Raw genomic sequence first — 20,247 nt, forward strand, 5'->3', positions numbered from 1 at the left:
TCCATACTTTATTCAACAATGCTGAAAAAGCAGTGCTGAAAGGCAATGTCATCCCTGTTATCCTAAATGTTATCATACCTGTTTCCTAAGGCAGAGATTTCTTGACTTTTCAGACTGCGGATTCCCTTGCAGTATAAATTAAGATATATCACTATATTCAACTTTTGGGACCTTGAGAAGGGTGCATTTCTGTAAAGAAAACTGTAATGAGAAGGCTTAGCATGTTACTTTTATTCCTGTGGTTGAAATGGGAACTTTTTGTTTAGAAGAGCTTACTGACAAGCTGTATTAATATTCCAGTTTTTGTTTGGTTTTAATTACTGCTGCAAGCCAACCAGTAAGTTATAAGAATGTACTTTATTTTCAATTAAATAAATAGTGACAGTAACAAGTTTGAATTATTCAAAGTGTAAAAAATACCACCCATGCACAGGCAAAACCAGTATAATTCAAGTCAGGAACAGGATTTTAGTATACAGCAAATTTAATGTGTGTATCCTGTGAAAAAAGAACTGAAGTAGAACAACATTGAAATTACGCAATGACCATCTTCTTTTGTACTGAAAACACAGTAACATTCCTGTTCACTGATCAGCATGACAGTATTTGCATTTTCATCATGCTATTTAGACATAGAGTATTTTGAAGTTTGGCTTCCCATTTTTCACTTACAAAAATAGCATTTCCAGTCTCCTTCCAGTTGCATTCTGGTGGAAAAAAAAAAAAGATGACTGCATATCTACAACATCTCTTTATTTCTTAATTTAAAAGAAGCATCAGTACTTTTGGGCAATGGTGGTTTCATCTTGTTTTGATTTTGTGCGCTGTTGTGCCTGAACTCTGCCACATTGAGTGTACACTTGTATCAAGTGTAGGAGATTAATGGCAGGAACATTATCCATTTAGATGGTGCCAATCCTCTGTTAGAATTCTACTTAATCTTTTAATTTCAGATAGCCTAAATATAAAATGATACAGATTTTTAGGAACAAACTAATGATGAATAAATCTGCAGCCAGCTTTGTCTTAAGATTTAAAAATATGTTATTTTTCCAAGGTCCAATCCTTTAAATACTAATTGTGTGCATATTCATAATGAAGCAAGACTTACATAATTATAGGCTACTTGTATGAATTCTTTGAGTCCTGTATCCAAAAATCCAAATTCCAAAAAATGCAACGGACTGAAAATTTACAAGTTACCAACTCACTGAGGCTTGCTTTTGAAGATGAGATTACCTATTCTTAAAAATTCTTCTACACAACTAACTGTGGATAAACAGTATTCGGGATACCAAGATACAAGATAATGAATGTTGTAGGTGTTACCATTTACTTATCCACCAGAAATCAGACCTGCATTACTTGGGTTTTCAGAACATGTGGTTCAACGATCTGATTTCAAAAGGAACATGGAGTTTTCAAGAAGCACAGAATAGGGTCCAACTTCTTATCCACCTTCCTGTGAACTAAGTAAAAGGAGAGTGCAAAGAGTGAAAATACCCACAAATCGTTAGTGACCAGTGGTGGCAATCCAAAAACGTACATTCTCCTGCAGCTTTTGCTGTATCTTCCATAAATACGTTTACTCAATATGACTTTGAAGGAGATCTTCTCATTTAAATCAACACACTGCAATTACAGCTTGTCTAGACAGACTGAAACAGTAGCACCAACAAATACAGGCTTGACTTTGTTAGAATGCTGCCGGGGTTCTCTATGAACCGAGGTTAACTAAGTAGAAAACACATCCTATGGAATGAGTGAAATAAAATAGAAAGAAATGTGGAGTCGTCATATAAAACTGTGAATTCCCACGAGAATGGAGTTAGACTGGATCAATGTGCAGAACTCACATTATCCTTCAATGTAATGGTAGTCTATAGCCTGTAGTTTGGGCCTCCACTTACTATTTTTCCTCACCTACATTATTTTTTTTCTTACCTACAAGTGACCAGATTCAAATTTGTCACACACTTTTTCTCCCCAAATCCAGTTTTTAGGTTTTAAAGAATAAACTCCTGCAGTTTTTCAAAGTATGTTTAGTTTAGTTTTGAACTCAAAAATATTAGCTGTTTAGAGTGTTGTCAACATAATTTTATTTAACAAGCATGAAGACTATTGTCTAGTAACTTCACAAAACATGTCTGATCATTATTTTTTATAATGTGTCCATAATAATCAATGCAGAAGAATAATAACTTATTAAAACCCCAATATTACAGGGTCTTTATATTTGCCTGTGGAGCGCCTCATACATTTACAGGACTATAAAGTATGTACCAAGCATTCTTGAATGGATAGTGTGTGTTCACAGTAACAGAAGACAGTTCCATAAGTCACGTAATAAATACCGTAATACATAGGTCCTTCTACAAAACATTACAGAGCTGGTCTGCAAAGTTAGTGTCTGTCCCCCCAGTTTTACATTGAAACGTTGACAATCTTATGGTGAAGCACTGGAAAGTTTTATGCTCCTCTTGTATTTACCTCCCAAAATTGCAGTCTATCAAATTGGACCAATCCTACAGGCTTCCTGTTTCCCAAATGATTAATCAGACATGAATGAGATACGAAACTGAGACACATTTTTAGCTTTGCCTGGATTTCTGCAAAGACTTCAGGAGCTTGCAGAACTGTGACTGTACATATACAGGCATCAATCCCTGCCTGTCAACATGAGAGGGGATCTCTTTGCATTATTAGAAAGGTCTGCTTTAACTTGACATTTTTGTTTGCCAAAATCTATTTTCAGAAATTACTGCTTCTGCTGTGGGTAGATTCATTGCTCCTATTTTCATAGTTAACAGTGAAGTGCAAACTGTTTGCTTCTATCGGAAGAAAAGTTTGAACCACTGGCAAGAATCAGGCTTTCTGCAGGGGAAGACAAAACCGTGGTAAACGTGGATGAAAACCACGAGGCTTGCTAGTATTTCTCTGAATATGCAACTCTCCCTTTTTTCTCTCTGGATTTGGAAAGCCATTAGTCATTCACACATGGTCTGCCAACCCATGCAACTGGGTTCTGTACAATCCAGTCTAAATCAACAAACAGTATTTGGTATCAAACATTGCTTGTTCTGTTTTCTCCATCCTCCTCCACACCTCCCCCCTCCCCAACCATTACCTTATCTAAAATAGAGGCTGTTTACATTCTTTTACTGGGGTTTTCATACTTTTCCTTTTCCTTCACTGAAATAATATTTTGTGCATTTGATGAAAAAAAAAAAGTATTCTATCCACTTTGTCAGACAAAACACCTGCATTAGCCTCCAAATTGTGTAACTCTCCAATACTGTAAACAGTGACCAGCAGGAAACACCAGAGCCTATTCAAGAACAAAAAATACAGGCTTCTGAGAATAGTGATCTATTAAGAGCAGACAAATCCCTGTTATAGCCAGTAGTGATAATACCCTGATACTTCATAGTTAACCGTTTACAAGTCCAGTAGATGTCCAGCATCCTATTCTGCAGGCTGATTTGCATCTCTTCAAAAAGCAAGAAGAAACAAACCGTGCCTTTTAGGATATTGAGAGGCAAAAGTTTCGCTTTGTTTTTTCAAGTGCGAGGTTTAAATTCTCAGCTCATCCGAGTGACCCGTTTTGAAATTAAAGGTGAGGCATGAAACACTCCAAAGACAGACTGGAGGCGGGGGGGGTGGGGTGGGGTGTCGCTCTTGTCAGAGCCTGCACCACCCTAAGAGAGTTTTACCACACACACTGCCAGGACAATAGCGATAATGAGCACAGCCGAGAAAATAATCCCAGCTAGAACCTTGCTGATATCGCAGAAGGGTTTATTTTCCTCCACAGAGATCATGCCAATAGAAGAAGCGCCCACGCTGATGGTGGATTTTAGTTCAGCCCCTGGGTCTTGCTTGGCCTCTACAGTCCACTGGGGGACACTGACCTTCATTTCCATCTCGTACATCATCTCTCCTACCTGGTTGATTTCGTTCTCGAGGTCTTTCAGATCCACCACGTCTATATTGTGCTCAGCCTCGTATTTCATGTTCTGGACGCTCATCGCCCTGGCGGCCACGCCAGAGGTTCCCCCACTCATGCCTGTCTGGATCAGGTGCTTTTTGGGGACGTTCAGCGGGAACTCGTGGCCCAGCTCGAGAGCTCTCCTCATGTCGATCTCCAGGATCTCTAGGCACGTGGAGAAAATCACCCATAGCCTCTCGAACTCGGCCTTATCTTCCTTACTCACGGTTTTGTCCTTCAGGACCGTGGTGAGCTTGTTCCTGTTGGCCACCGCTAGCTCCTGGGCTTTCTGCCGGGTTTTCTTGAGCTCCTCCCGCAGGTTCTGGGAGTCCGAGGTGCCGCCGATGGTCAGCACCATGTGCCGGTAGCAGGCGGTCACCTTGTTGAGCGCGTCCAGCAGCGCTTTGCACTCCTCCTTCACCATGATCCCGCCGGCGGCGCGGGGCTGCCTCCCCGCCGGTCTGCCGTGCTGCCGCTCCGCCCCGATCACCCGCTACCGGGACCGGGGAGCTGCCGAAGCCGGATGCTACCAGCACACATGGCAAGCGGTAGCTCCGGGTCGCGCATGCATTCAGCGCCCTCCTACCCGCCTGGCGTCCCCGCCGGCTGCTCGGGCGGCGCTGACGCTTCTAGGAGCCCGGGCGGGCTGCGGGGAGTCCCGGGCGGGCAGGCAGCATCGCTCCCCGCCTGCTACTGCCACCGCGCCGGACAACCGGGGCGGCTCATCCCGCAGCGCGCTGAGCGGCAGCCAGGGCTCCCAGCGATCGGGCGCCGCTTTTTGAAAAGTGCCGAACGCCGAGGAGGGGGAGAAGAATGCGCGAAGGACGACGCTCTCGAGAACGAAAGACGGGGAGCCGGCGGGCCCCGGCTGCCACTGCCCCGCCGCCGCCGCCGCCCGGCTTTCCCTCGTCCCGGCTGGGCGCCCGCGGAGTCACATGGCGCCGCCCGGAGAGCGCCGGCGGCCTCCCGGGCGCGGCCCGGCCCGGCCCTATAAGCCCTCGCAGGCTCCGCCTCCGCAGCCTCCGACGCCGCGGCGGCCGCCTGGCTTCTCGCTCGCTCCCCGCCTGCGCCCGGCCATTGGCTTCGTGCGGCGCCGCCGCCGCGCCGGGCCCGCCCTGGATCCCGGTAGGGCTCGGCTGAGGCGCTGGAGCGGTTGGGGGGGGTGGGGGCTGGGGGAGATTCCGCGGCCGGGGAGGAAGGGAGGCGATGTTGTCGGTGTAAGTAGCGCTCCCGCCTCGGCCGGGGCGGCCCGCTTCTCGGCGGGAGGGCGGCCTCCCGCGGCGGGACCCGCTCTGAGGCGCCGCAGCCGCCGGGGTGGTCCCGGCGCTGCCCTCCCGCCCCTGGGTGACGGGGAGGGGGGGGCAGGGCGCGCGCGCCCTCGTGTGCCGTGCGCCGGCAGCGGCTCGGCCGCGGCCTCGCCGGCGGGCGGGGGGATGTGGGCGTGTGTGTGTGTGTGTCTCCGCCGCGGCCTGGGCCCGGCCTGGAGCCGCGGCGGGGCGGGGGGGTCAGGCCGTGGTTGCTGCCGGGCGGCACCTCCGGCCGCAGGAAGCGGCGGCGCTTGTCTGCGCCCGCGGTCTCGCCGGCACCTGCCTCCCGTCCCGCTCCCTTACCGCGGTGAAGCGGCAGAAACGTTTAATGCGCTGCTGAACTTCATTTAACCCCAGCTACGTGGGCTGTTTATGTGAGGTCGGTGCTGTCGGGTTCCTACCAGACCGCACGGTGCAGCGGGTGTCGCAGGCCCTCCAGGGCGGTGCAGGGGAATAGAACGCGTGTTGTCTTCGCCTTTTGCGCGGGGGGGTTTAAGGCGGCCCGTGGGAAGCGCGGGTGTGCCATCCGGGATGTCTGCTGTTAGCGCAAGGCGGGCAATTCTACATCAGAAAGTGCAGGAAACACACCGGTTCCTCACGAGCAGAAATGATGCTTCACAGGCTACCCTTGTGAATGTGCTGAAGTACCATATAGTGATTAGCGGTGGACGATGGGCCATGTTTGTATGTTTGTCCGAACCTTCTAGAAGAACAATTGACGATGCTGAGTGCTACAGAGCAAACTGAACTATGTTCTCTCTAGCACACGATGTGTCTTTGCCAAAGTGGACTTCTGGAGAACTTGCTTGTCGTAACATACCCTGCTATGTATGCCTCAATGTTTGTGAGTAACCGAGTGGTTTTCTGATGCTGTAGTAACTTGAAAAAGATGTGATGACATACTCCTGTGAGAAGGGGGAGCATGACCCTTTCCCTTATCATGCCACCCCTTTAGTGCAGTGTGTGCTATGAGCAAGATAATGTGCTATGAGGAGCAGAGTCCAGGCAGGCTGGCTTCCTGGAGCTCAGCCCAGCCTGCAGAGTCTTTTCTAGACTGTTCCTTCTTCTGGATCTTTGTAGCTTGGACTCTACTGACTGTTCTTTTTTTTTTTGGTGTTCTGCCTCAATTTTGGCTGTAATTCTAAGCTGTATGTAGCTTCTCCTGCAGGTTGCCACCTGTGGAAGAAACTGTCTTTTAACTTCTGTAGATTGCCAAGTTACTACAGGGTAAACTGAGTAGCTCGCTACTGATTTGTGTGTTGGTAGCCTAGAAGTGAATCAGTAATGCCTGTTTCCTTGTAGCTGTAAAGAAACACAGGATCATTTTGACCTGATTATAAGTGAAGTCTTATAATTGCTTAATCATTGTCAGGTGGAAAAAGGATTAGCTCTGGGTTTGAATCTGGAGTCTTGTGTGTGACTTAAATGCTAAGCTTATTGCTAACTAAATCATGCATTATTTGTGTGTGTGTATAGCAGCTGTGTTTAAAGTCTGCCACGTATCACTAAAGTTACTGTTCATTGTGGCACATCAGAACCTTGAAACTGCTTCTCTGAAAGTAGCTGAAAAGGGGAGTGAGGGGGTATTGTTTCAGGAACATGTGACTGCTTAAACCTGAAGGTGGCAGCAGTTATAATCTGTATCAGATAATGCCTAAATACATCTTCAGGTGTGTCATGTGGGAAGAAAGAGGCTGTTATTTAGATTAGTTCCAAATTAAGTTCAGCTGCAAGCAATTATACAATTCGGGTAGATTGTGGAAACTCTTAAAATTCAGTTGTTTGTCAGACAGGCACGATGTTCTGAAAATTGAAATCTTGATACTGCTTTCAAACAAGATGCTGACTGGACAAAATATTGTCCCGGGAAAACTATTAGAATGGAGTGTAAAAATCCTTAGAAGTGAATTAGGATGCAGCATAATGAGTAGTAGGAGAAATGTATTTCCTGGTTCTGTGGAAAGGCTTTCTTGCAACAGATGTTAATGAACATATTCTTCCTATTCCAGTACCCTTAAAAATGTTTGCCAAGTATTCTGTGATGCTTCTTGAACGTCACTACTTGTTAAATGATATATCCTCATTTTAATAGACTTTGAAGTAGAATTTTAGGTAAATACAAGTCCGTTTTGTTTAAACGGTTGGTAAGCCTTGCCTGTTGGGCTTGCTTTTGGAGTAAGCTCATTTACTGAATTCAGCCTGTGGAATGCTGTGGCTGGGGAAAGCTTGAAGCCACTGTGAGATAAGAATGGGATACTGTGAAAATAAAACATGACATCAGCCCTCTCCCTCCCCCCATTAACTGATAACGCTATGCAACTTCCTTCAATAACTATTGTGTGATTTGCTTGCTGGTAAAGTGGCTTGCAGATTTGATCTGTAGCAAGAATCTTAATTTGTATTATGGAAAGAATGTTAGACTGATATGTCTGTGTCATGGTGTTTACTGTCAGGAAGCTCTTAATTACCTCAGGCTGGTGTATGGTGCATTACATAGCATCAAAACAGCAGCAGTGGTTAAAATAATTTATTTTGCTATTTAGAAGAACTTACCTGCTGAATTGTGTTCCAGTCTTCCTTACCCTTGCTCTGCTCCCTAAAGGAGGGAACTAGTGTAATTTTGCAATGTTTTTCATAACTAGACATTCCAGTAATGGTCTGATGTTAAGTTTCTTGCAGTGATGAGGTAAGGCTTAGTGCTAGCCTGCAAGGATTTCATTTTCTGATTGAGATGCACAGAAAATGGATTAAGTTCCAGGCCAGTTGTCTGGTCTAAGGACAATCTGAATGAAGGTAAATGGGATGCAGGGTTGCTGGCTTCAGTTCCCTTATATTTCTGTGGGTGGCCTGTGCTGAGTCTGACCCTGCATACTTGGTTTCCTTACAGACTTGCTGCTAGTCTTGGAGTTGGTATCAACCTTATGAGGTCTGCTGTGAACAATGGTGGTCTGTAACTGTAGTCAAGAAATGGTGTTACCTTCTGTGACCCGTATCTCAGCAGTGAAGTGTTCAGGCCCACTGCACCCTCAATACACGGGCTGGGGAATTACACCACTGTTTTGCCTCAGTAACTAAAGAGTCAAAATAATTGGCTTAAGTAAAACACTGTTTATACTTGTATTTCAACTCCTTTATTTTCTTCCCCCTTCCAAAGAAGTACCTGTGCTGACACCTCTGCAAACCTGAGGAGGTGGCCTTAAATACAGCTCACTAATATTTGGAGGAAGCATCCTTGTTTGAGAAGCTGTTTTGGGAACTTTGTACTTTCTGTTAATATTTTTCTTCTAAATGTTCCTTGTAACTGTTTATGTGGTTCACTGACCAGCACTCTCTGCACTCTGTTCCAGGGCTTGCTTGTGAATAGCTCAGAGTTCCCCATCTGAGAATTTAATACAGCTTTAATAGTGGTAAGCCAAGGAATGAAAATTCTTTGCATCTACTCTGGTGGATTTCTAAACCTGCAAGAATTGAGAATTGGGAATCTAGTCTCTCCTCTGCTGTGAAGAGGATAATGCAGCTTGTTCATAGTACTTGGCTAATGACAAGTAAGATTATCTCAAAAATCAACAGAAGTTGATCATCCAGAAGTTCCTGGATGAAAGTGGGAAGCTTGCCTGTTGAAGGATGAGCCACTCATATTGAAATGTACTTTTCTGGAGGAAAAAAATAGCTAATTGTGGAGAGTCGAGCCCATATGTTCTTTGTCCTCGAGTCTGAGACAAGTAAGAATGTGTCTGTGTCAAACTACAGTGCAAATACCCTGTTAAAATACAAAAGGTGAACCTTCTTACTACTTTTTAAGAATGAGCTCAGTTTAGAGTTTATGAGGTGGGGTTCATAATTTAAGAGCTGCATGAGGAACTGATACAGACTGATCTGCACAGTACTGCCTGTTGCTGGCAGGTGCTGTAGGGTCTCTTGGGGGAGGCCTGTCTGAGAAGGGTGGGAGCAGTAGAAGGAGAGCCAGAGCTGTTAGGCCTAAAAAGGGCTTGGGGGGTAATTGGGTAGAGACAAAACCAAAATCATGAGATCCTTTCCCAGCTCTTAACCCTTCACTGGAAGAAATGTGTGCCTGAAGGGGAGATGCTGAGAGAAACGAGCATCTTCCTGGAATGCGGCTGACCCCTCCTTTCCAGACCCTGTTCCATCACTGTCAGACTGATGTTCTGGGATCATAAAACTTAGTTTTTCCCTGATTGCTAGGAAGCCTTGAGCTGACTGATGCAAATTCATTGCTCTATAATCTGATAATTCAGAGGGGTTATTCTGACATACTTCAGTTTCACAGAAATCAATAGAAGCTGAATCTAGAAGGGGTAGGAATAGATTGTTACCTTGTTTGCTCCCTTGTGGTGAGCAGGGTGAGCTGGAATGTGTCTCAGTTGTTTTTCATAAGATGCTCGGTGTTCATCCCTTAGGGGAGGGGGAGTAAGGTTTCTTGTGGGCTCAGAAACAGAGGAAGGATCTCTTGTTTTGATTTTGAGGTGAATGCTGATTTGAGGGCTCAAGTCTAGATTCTAACCTTTGCCCAGAAGTGGAGTAAATGAGGAGTAATAGTGCAGGTAAAACAGTGGCTGAAGTGGTAACTAGATTTTTATTTGAACTGAGACTAGTTAAATTCCACTGTTGGAGTCCTGTTGAGTTAAACTTCACAGTATTGCTGCACAAGTAAAATTCAGTGAACCTAAAGCTTCTTGAACATTACATGCTAATGGACCTGGTATTGGAAGATTTTGGAGAACATGGCATTCTGCTTCTTTGTGGCTGGACTTCTGTGGGGAGGACACTGATACAATTGATGTTAGCATTCCAGTGTATTATCTTAACTTGTTCTCCTGGAGAGATTTCAGGCTACTGAACTATGCTAAAAATTTTTACCAACTTTGGTAGCTGTTTTACTGTCTTTGTTCTGCCAAAGTATTATTAAAATGCCTTGGTGAAAACACAGAATCTTATACTTCATTCAATATGAAGTGTTTGTATACAGAATCCCTAATTCTGTTACGAAAGACGCTTTCTCTGTAGTATGTTTTGTTAGGTCTTTGACAGTGGTACAGCAGGACATTCAGAAGATGATGTGCCTAAGAATTGAGTAAATAGTTGTATAACTTGCTTATGGACATGATGTAACTGCTGAGTAACAATGCAAATACAATGACATCTTCTACTTTAATGGCTGTTTGTCTAAATTTCAAAATGCTTCTTAAAAGGAACTGAAACCTGATAGGTCTGTAAAAGATACCTCACTTGACCATATCGAAAGGCAAACACCATCAATGACAAATGAAACTGTCACAGTTAAATCCTACTCATTGTTTTCAGTACCAAAGGTTGTAAGACTTAATTTCCAGTGGTTTGGAGAAAACAGTGATGTGCTTAGATTCCATGGTATGTTTTTCACTTTAGCTATCCCTTTTACTATTAGTTATATCATTAGAATTATCACTGTGCTCTTAATCTAGAAAGGATTTGGCTGTTTTAAAGTTATGATTATGGTTTTTTTAAACAGTAACGTAATGCTTATTAGATTCTCTGATCAGCTAGCTTCTGTTCTTCCAGCAATTTGAGCTATTTCTGTGTTTACAGGCATGAAGCCACACACTTAAGTGATTCCATTTAAACCTTTTATTTAACATTAATACTTGTGTATTGCTTTACAGTTCAGCATGATAGAATTTAATAAACTTCATAGTGAATATGGCTTATAACAATTTTTAGTGGGCTTTCTGTTAAGCATTAAACAGTTCTGGTAATGTATATAAGGCTTTGTAAATTTCCTGCTTTCTTAGTGTTAGTAAATCTAAAGCTGTCCAAGGTGCAACTAGAAGAATAAATCTGTATCCCCCCTGATGTTGCCTCCCTGCCCCAAGTTAAATTAGGTTGAAGCTGGATGTTGTGTTCTGCCAACAAACTCTCAACAGAGTATTTTAATGTGTTCCTAGAATTACAGCAATGCATTAGCCAGTATTTTCAGATGCATTTAACTTTTGGGGTGGAAAGAAATTGATTTAATCTTAAAAGTGCCTGAGCCAGAGTTTGGGGAAGCTTTAATGTACTAATGTACTCTCTTGATTCTGTAGACTTAATCTATTTTAGTATGAAGTCCTTTGTTTTTCTGTTTTACTTAACTTGTAGATGGCTTATACATCCATACTTCTGTCTCTCTGAAGAATGCTGTGGATAGGTTGAAGGAGGTCCAAGTGAATATAGTAACTCAACTGTTTCAGTTAATAAGTATTCCACCCTTTCTTTTTCATTCCCACATTTTAATCAGATATGATAGCTATCCACTAATGTAGCACTGGGCAGATGCAGGGGTAAGGGAGCAAGAAGAGGGAAGGAAATTTAGAATTGTGATTCTCAAAACAGTACTAATTGGCTAGTGGTGGTTATTTCCTGCTGTGTGGGAACATGAATGTGGTGAGCAGTTCCAAGTTAGCAATCTGCTTCTGCTCAAGGTGGGTTACAAACACTCGTGAACTAGAAGTTTCAGCTTCCTTATTGGGGTACAGCATGTCTATGGCATCTTAGTTGCATTACAGTAGCTAAAATGCTAGAATTCAATGTTTGAATGCAGTTTCTTTTCACTTCTTGCTGGAGCTCTCAAGTGTGATTCAACCCTGTCAGTAGTTCTGTAGTAAAAGAATCTACATGGCTGCCACTAAGTGTTTTAAAACTAGTTATTTGTGGTGTGTAACTCATGAACCAGGAACCGAAGACTAGAATTTCAATCTTTTCCTGTGATAATTTGTCAACTGAAATGATTCTTAAAGTACTGTAGTTGCTTGTGTGTTTTTTCAGGTGTGGGCAATTATTTAAGAGCTACATCAATCATACAGACAGCAGGCTTCATAAGCTCAGGTTTTCTGTGGGAGCTCCCCTCCTCCCATAAATCTCTTCCTCCTGTTTTGCCAGGGAATGAAATGTTGTTTCTAATTCCTTTCTAGACAAAGCTTATCAGTTTTTTTCTTTGATGGTGAGATACAGGTTTCTAGATGAGGAGGATTTGTGGAATATGGTGTTCTCTCCCGCTTCCTATTATGGGAAGAACTCTTTGGACTTAAAGATTATTTTTTTTTAAGCTGAAAAGGTGGCAATATAGCTATAGCAATTGGAAACACTTGTGCACTGCAGTTTTGTCTCTATAGTCTCATGCTTGGTTGCCTTGTGTCAATGTGTGCTTTTCCCTGATACAGTACGTGGTATGCTAAACCTTCTCTATCACTGTCTTGGGGAGGGTCATAGCAGTCTCTTCTTCTGCTTGACCACATACTGAACATGAATTCACCAAATAAAAAGGCACATGAAGATGCCTCAGTGGGCAAACCACATTAAAATGAGAGCTTGATTTGGAAAGTACCTTGAGAGACCATATAATCTAGCCTCCTAGCTTCACTATGTCCATTATCACCTCTAGTAGAGGTTTGTCTAACGGATTCTTAAAGATTTACAACATGAGATGCTTGATAGCTTTGCTAAGCAATCTAAAGCATGTATTCATCTTCTCTTTTGAAGGGTGTTCCTGATCTGTAATCTGTGTCTGTTTTCTTCAGCTAAGGCCTATTTCTTCTATAGGTGTGGAAAAAATGCCCTTCACTGAGAGCTTGATCCATCTTGGGGAAAAAAATTCTTACCTGTTTCATGCAGTTTCTTCAGCATAAACAACATCACTGCATTTCATGTTTTGGATCCTGCTTCCAGGGCTTTCTTGTCTTTCTCACTTCAGATTCTCCTCCAGTCAGTTCATCTCGCATGAAGTGCTGCACCCCAAAAGGGATGTAGGACTCCAAAATAAGTTTTGCTGTGGTAGTCTATTTTGCAGGTTGCACATGTGTGTTCATACAGCCCTGCTTGGTGCTTGACTTGTATATAATTAAATTGTCACTGATTCATGTTTGGACTGTAAGCTGCAGTCATTTAAGATCTTACTTGGAATTGTGGCCTAGCGAGCTGTTTAGCTGGCAGGGTTGTGGTTTTGTGTTCTGTGTTTTTTTTTTTTGTTTGGTTTTTTTTAGCTAACTAGTCCTGCTTATTAAGGTCTGTCTTAGCCCTGATGTTCTACAGATCAGTGATGAGAGAGCTGTGTTCCTGCAGTAGACCTGGCACTGGGCTTGTGTTGCCTTTTCTCCTTCCCTCACCACTGGCTGAGGCAGCCCACAGCTTGAACTTGCATTGCAGCTGCCTGCCAGGATATGTTTATAGCAATCATCAGCTGTGGAATTACTGGTGATCATCCCATTTACCCAGGCACTGTGGTAGGATGATCTTGTGAAAAGCTGTACTTTTTCTAGGTTTGAAGTCTTGTAATTACTGAATTTGGCTAATCTTTTGAAGGTGTCAATGAACAAATGTTTTCTTCCCCTTTGTGTTAGCAAACTTCGTATCTGTGCTCCAAAGAACACTGTTTTGGGACTGCTGAATTAGTATTCTTTCATAGAAGCTCTTAGTTTTATTGTATGTTTTGAAAGCAGATGAACAATTTTATCTGGAATGTCAAAGGAAAACTCTGCTTGAGGCAGTTATCTGCCACTGCTAAACTTCAGTAGCTCAGGATGAGGTTGTCCTAGCTGTAACTGGTGAGAACTTTATAGTGGAAATTGCTTGCAGCTTTAGCTGATCATGTTTGTGTTTAGCTCTCCAAGGGAGCTCTCCTTGTGCCTAATTATAAGGAGGGATCAGACTGTAGATCAGTTAACAGACTATAGATCAGTTAACAGCATAGCTGAAACTCAAAGGCTATCTAAAAATCAGTGGGAGTTGGGTGTATGTTTTTCCACTCTATTAAACTACCATACAATCATTTCATGTCTCTTCCATGATCTACAGAGAAAGGCATTTTTTAGTACCAGTACAGCATTAGCTAGTAAGATATTATAAAGTGCTACAGAACAAGCATGAAGCTCATGCTAAGCAAATAACGTGCTAGGTATAATTTTACATTTAAGAAAACGGGGGAATACTGATTGTGTAAGGGTGGCTTGCTCAAATTAAAGTGCTGCTGCTGTTCTCACCCTTTCCTAGGTCATGTAGCTGAAATTGCATGAGGGAATCATGCAACTTCTGTTGATTCCTAAGGGAAGCTGGATGAGGGGAAAAGATATAGAACAGACTAGTTAATTAAGCACTTGTAAGCCTGTTGATCTCAATTCTTCTGAATAAAATAATTCTGAAGTTATTCCAGAAGGGACCTATGAGGGTTTTTCCTATCCTTGTGTCTAGGATGTGTCATAGTTTGGTTTTTTTTTTATAGAGGGTTAGAATTGAGGAAGCAAGCAGTTGAGGGTCTAGTGCCTCTAGAGATCATCTTTTCCCTGTGACACACCTGGTGATACCTTTTTCCAGTGCTTACAGGTTGGGTTTTCTGTCTCCAGTCACTTTTTTGCTCACTGTTTTGCCAAATGTTATGCATCAGCCTGACCTCAGATCATTGAGACTTTTTTCATGGTAGTAGAGATGACCACAAATGATGCATTTCACAGTGGCTTTTTAATTATGACATGGATATTCATATCTCCTTGATATACCTGTTTCTTATAACTTTCCCTGGAAAGTTGAGGATTGCCTTACACAAGGGTTCCTGTTACACTATCTGGGTGTCTCATTGATGTGTATCAGGCAGTAGTCCTTACACAGGTGAGTATTAGCACTTAAATGAGTGTACTGCAAAAGCATCAATGTCCTGTGATGCAGTAGAATCTGCTGTAAAGAAGCTGTTAATTTGTGTCTCTTGGCTTGTTTTAGATCTTAGCAGTGCAAGTTAGCTTGTATTTCAAAGTGGTAATAATGTAGATCTTAACTTCCTTGTCTCTGAAGTTTTGTCTGAACATATCATGCATTGTTAGACTCCAATACCTGGAAGGCCTAAGGAGGCATTATGAAGATAACTATGTAATTGGGAATCATGGAATTGTTTAGGTTGGAAAAGACCTTTAAGATCATCAAGTCCAACTGTTAACCTAGCACTGCCAAGTCCACCACTAAACTGTATCCCTAAGTGCCACGTCTACGTGTCTTTTAAATACTTCCAGGGATGGTGACTCAACCACTTCCCTGGGCAGCCTGTTCCAGTGCTTGACAACCCTTTCAGTAAAGAAATTTTTCCTAATACCCAATGTAAACCTCCCCTGGTGCAACTTGAGGCTGTTTCCTCTTATCCTATTGCTTGTTAAAGGGGAAAAGAGACTGACACCCCACCCCCCCCCACTACAACCCCCCTTTCAGGTAGATGTAGAGAGCGATAAGGTCTCCCCTCAGCCTCCTTTTCTTCAGGCTAAACAACCCCAGTTCCCTCAGCCGCTCCTCATAAGACTTGTGCTCCAGGCCCCTCACCAGCTTGGTTGCCCTTCTCTGGACACGCTCCAGCACCTCAATGTCTTTCTTGTCGTGAGGGGCCCAAAACTGAACACAGTACTCGAGGTGCGGCCTCACCAGTGCCGAGTACAGGGGAACAGCCACCTCCCTGCTCCTGCTGGCCGCGCTATTTCTGATACGGGCCAGGATGCCTTCTTGGCCACCTGGGCACACTCCTGGCTCATATTCAGCCAGCTGTCGACCAGCACGCCCAGGTCCTTTTCCACTGGGCAGCTTTCCAGCCACCCTTCCCCAAACCTGTAGCGCTGCACGTGGCCTTGTTGAACCTCATACAACTGGCCTTGGCCCATCAATCCAGCCTGTCCCGATCCCTCTGTAGAGCCTTCCTACCCTCAAGCAGATCGACCCTGCCTCCCAACTTGGTGTTGTCTGCAAACTTGCTGAGGGTGCACTCAATCCCCTTGTCCAAATCATAGATAAAGATATTAAACAGAACTGGCCCCAGTACTGAGCCCTGGGGAACACCACTTGTGACTGGCCACCAACTGGATTTAACTCCATTCACCACCACTCTTTAGGCCCAGCCATCCAGCCAGTTTTTTACCCAGCAAAGAGTACACCTGTCCAAGCCATAAGCAGCCAGTTTGAGGAGAATGCTGTGGGAAACTGTGTCAAAGGCTTAGTAAAGTGCAGGTAGTCAAGATCCACAGCCTGTCCCTCATCCACTAAGTGGGTCACCTTGTCATAGAAGGAGATCAGGTTAGTCAAGCAGGACCTGCCTTTCATAAACCCATGCTGACTGAGCCAGATCACCTGGTTGTCCTGTATGTGCTGCATGATGGCACTATTCATGGAAAACCTTTCTGAATAACTTCTGAGTAACTATAGTTACCTTCTTATTAGTTAGGCATGCCATTGACTGCTTACATCAAGACCTGAAATTGCTTTTTTCCTTTTAGACAAGGGGAATCAAACTGCCCCCTAGGTATTCCCAAATATTGTGTTTTAACAGATACCTTGTATGATACATTAACCATTCTCCATATGTATTTCAGAAAATCTCCTTGGAATATCTGAAGTCCATATGGCTATGTATGATGAAGATATCTTGAAAAATCCCTTTTATTTGGCCATTCAGAAGCGGCGTCCTGATCTATGCAGCAAAGTTGCAGAACTCCATGGTATTGTAAGTATAAATAAGGAGATTTATAAGCTGCTTATTAAATAGTAGCTATATGAATTTAAATCAGATGCCTGCTATGACACATGTAAAGATTAGTGCAAGCCTGCAAAACTTGGAAGTGAAGCAGAGCAACTTTTAGTTGAAGTTGTTTGTTATTTACTAATACGGACTTCTTGGTATACTGCATGGTAGTTACAGGTCAAAGTTGGTGGTGTTTCTAAACTTTACAGGAAGCTTATTTTCTTTGCTCTGAACTAAAGTTACATATTCTCCTGCTTGCTTGTAACTTACAATGGGATTGACCTTTTGAAATCCCTGGTGGACAGACAATCAGTCATTTCTGACAGCATTTTACATAGCAAAATAAGGCAATTAAACTGAGCTGGAATAAAAAATCCAGTCCTTAAGACTTCTAATCTGGGTAGTCTGCAATTAGTCTTCATCCAAAATTAAGTATGTGGAGACTCTATTGAACTTGGAGGTTATTGTTACCTGATTATAAAATAAGCTTTAAGTTGGACAGGGTTCTTTCAATTGAGTATTAAGCTGGTGATGTGAACAGCTGAAATGCTGTTCACCAGTTCTGTCTGTATTCTGACACGATTTCTGAAAGCTGAGTAATGAAAGAACCATTTGTTTCATGCTTCTCTTCCTTGACAATGAGATTTATTTCTTTCCAGCATGTATACAGTGTTTGTTATATTCATAACGTGTTGCTTTCTAATTAAGAATTTGTCTCAAACTGCCAGTCTGTTGGTGTGCAGCAGACCCAAGATGTTTCTTATCTTAGATCTTTTTTTCTTCTTTCTGATGGATTTTCATTTTAATTTGAAAATATACTTCACTTTTATTAGCTGCCTAATTAAGTCATTCAGGTGACTGGTGCTAAGTAACTTAAGATTTCATCTCTATCTCTTAGTATTGTTTGCTTCAGTTACATGTCATCCTTTTTCAGATAAGTCACTAAATGAAACTTCTAGGTTAATCACTGGACTGTGTGTCTATTGATGGCCTTTCCTTTTTATTTATTTAAACAAAAGCACCTATAGTTGCTATACATTTGCTAGTAAATGTTTATAAGCCAGATTCAATTGCTTGCCTCTAAAGGGTGAAAGCTATTGGTGTTTAGCTGGCGATGCATGGCATTTCTCTCTAAAGCATGATTTAACTTTTTCAGGTGTTAGTTCCATGCAAAGGAAGCCTTTCAAGCAACAGTCTTTCTACTTGCCAGTTTGAATCTTATGTTCTGAAGCCACTGGAAGAAAATTTCCAAACCTTAAATGGAAAGGTATTTCTGTTTTGATATATGAATGTGGCTTGGGGACACTCGCTGCAGTTGATAGCTGATAGTGTGAACTAATGGTTACAGGAGAGGTAGCTAGGAGTTAGAGCTGATTGGCAAAAGTAGTATGTTGCCCATCTAAGCCAAGGTTCTCGGGGATATGCTGCTTTCTAGAAAAAGCTGTGGTTTTGGCCTGTACATAAGTATAGTTGTCCTGTTCAGATGGTAACACTGCTTCTGATTTCAGTGTACTACTTTGGCAAAGCAAATTTGTCAATTTATCTGTGTTTTGTGGCTGTTAAGAATTTTGTTGTGTGGCAGAAGGGCCTTTGTCACTTAAGAACTGTCTCTCTAGCTTTCAGGCAAATAGTAGCCTGCCTATATTGTATGCAGATGGGAGCTCACTGAGGCTTAAGACAAAATTAGGGTGGTGTTGAGTTGTATCTGAGGCCTGATGCATTAATTCAGTTCAGTAAGTAGAGCAGAAACTGACTAATATAGCAGCGAGCCATGGTAACTAATGCTAACACTGCATAGGATCACATTTTCTTCACTTGTAATTTTGCAGTACAGTCTGAGATCTTGCACCTGTTTGCAGGCTATTGTCTAGATCTTCCTACTGCAGAGGTCCTCACTAGAGTTGCTTGAGAAGATAAAGCTGAGCATGAGAAATGTAGACAAGATGTGTGGTGTTCTTCTGAAGCTGGACTTAGGCCCCAGTTCTAAGTTGTTTTTCAATTTCCCTTCTAAGTGCTCTAAAACTGCAAATAGTCACTTAGACCTTGCAGATTGTCTGAAACCTCCTCTAGTAGTAGACTTGTAAATAAAGTAGGTATAAGCAAGGTTTAGCTAGCCATCTAGAAGGAATCTTTGTTTCAGGGTCTATGCAGCACAAGAATATGAACTCTCTTGAATTTGGGGCTTTCTTGTCTTGCAAGATTCTCTTCTTTCCCTGAAAATGTAACTGCAATGCAGAAGCCAAAGAGTAACTTTACTCTGGCAGAGTTTTACACTTGATCTGGTTTTTGCTTTGTTTCAGGAGATCTTCATACAAGGAAACATCATCATTTTAGGAACTGGTTTTAATTATCATCTCTCAGTACCTGTTCTTTTTGAGGAAACATTTTACAATGAAAAAGAAGAAAGCTTTAGTATATTGTGCATAGCTCATCCATTGGAAAAAACAGAAAGCTCAAGTATGTATTGAAATGTTAACTTGGTGGTCTTGTTTGCACAGTGAGCAAATTGGTATGTTTGATATGCTTAATACATTTCCTTTATTCTGAAAAGTGTTGGCTTGGTTGAAAGCACTTGGCATTTATTGGCCTGCTGGGGCAGATGTTGGTATGCTGCTGGAGAGAAATATTAAGTTGCTGCCAGGCAAACTTATTTCCATAGGGTCTATGCCTCAGTCTCAGCACTAAAAATTATTTGTGGAATACTTGATCCAGCATGATGTTTTTTAGCAATGCTCAGTTTAGTGCTGACTGCTTAAAAAAGGGATTTAGTCTTAAATGTGAAATGTATCTTGAGATGCTAGGTGGATGCACAAAAAACTGGAGAGATAAATTCTTTCGTGATCACTTCAGTGGTTAGAGGTTGAATAGCATAGTTATACAGCAGCTCTTCTGGTTGTGGTCTGTCTCAAAGTTGAATGCGTTTAATTTTTGTCTTAGTACTGAAACTGCTTTTAAGGCTGGAACAGTATTTCCAAGGCTGCTGTTAAAGCTGTGAATGTAACAGGATTTCCTTGTGAATTTGTATAACAATCTGTATTTACTAATTAAAAGGAACAGAAGCTTCTTAAAACATGCTTTTTCTGAAACAAAACCCTCTAGTCTTCCTAAATACATAAGAATATCTATTTGAAACATATGATGACAAAATGAAGTAATACTAGGGTAGTGTGAAAATAGTACTGTGAGGGAAGTATGAAAGATTTTCTGGGGGAAAAAAAAAGCTGGCATACATATAGGCTTAAATTCTATAAATATTAATCTAAATATAAAAAAATTATTCTTGTGGCATTCCCTTTTTTGGCCATTACTTAATGTAGTTGTATAGCAGTCTTTCAGAAGTGAGGTAATTTGTAATTTCAGAAGTAATTTGAAATGAATGAGATCTAAGCCTGTTATTAGTTTGCTGCCTTTGATTGCAGATGAGAGACTTGTTTAGA

At 42.4% G+C, this 20,247-nt stretch overlaps 2 protein-coding genes across 12 annotated transcripts in view; one reads left to right on the forward strand and one right to left on the reverse strand.

Annotated features, from left to right (window-relative positions):
- ANKRD27 (ankyrin repeat domain 27) overlaps nt 1-20,247 on the forward strand; it is a 60,428-nt gene that overhangs the window by 6,522 nt on the left and 33,659 nt on the right. For 5 of the 11 annotated variants that reach the window (XR_011326498.1, XR_011326499.1, XR_011326497.1 and 2 more), the window contains exons 1-4: nt 4,902-5,113; nt 16,662-16,792; nt 17,967-18,077; nt 19,111-19,267. Coding sequence is in view for 8 of the 11 variants with exons in the window: in XM_069793505.1 (XP_069649606.1) it covers nt 4,924-5,113; nt 16,662-16,792; nt 17,967-18,077; nt 19,111-19,267 (589 nt within the window). In the remaining 3 variants the exon portion in view is untranslated. Of the gene's footprint in view, nt 1-4,901; nt 5,114-5,155; nt 5,206-5,453; nt 5,675-5,761; nt 6,140-6,211; nt 6,523-8,680; nt 8,703-16,661; nt 16,793-17,966; nt 18,078-19,110; nt 19,268-20,247 lie in introns of those variants that run through there. The other 6 variants (XM_069793508.1, XM_069793510.1, XM_069793509.1 and 3 more) reach the window with 6 other exon arrangements.
- RGS9BP (regulator of G protein signaling 9 binding protein) lies at nt 339-4,975 on the reverse strand. The gene has a single exon (XM_069793515.1). It carries the CDS (start codon nt 4,410-4,412, stop codon nt 3,699-3,701), a length of 714 nt encoding a protein of 237 aa, XP_069649616.1. The 5' UTR covers nt 4,413-4,975; the 3' UTR covers nt 339-3,698.

This window comes from Haliaeetus albicilla, chromosome 10 (assembly GCF_947461875.1).
Source record: "Haliaeetus albicilla chromosome 10, bHalAlb1.1, whole genome shotgun sequence".
NCBI lineage: Eukaryota > Metazoa > Chordata > Aves > Accipitriformes > Accipitridae > Haliaeetus > Haliaeetus albicilla.

Excerpts from the sequence above, each read along its gene's own strand:
- RGS9BP (XM_069793515.1), bottom strand. The coding sequence starts at position 4,412 with ATGGTGAAGGAGGAGTGCAAAGCGCTGCTGGACGCGCTCAACAAGGTG.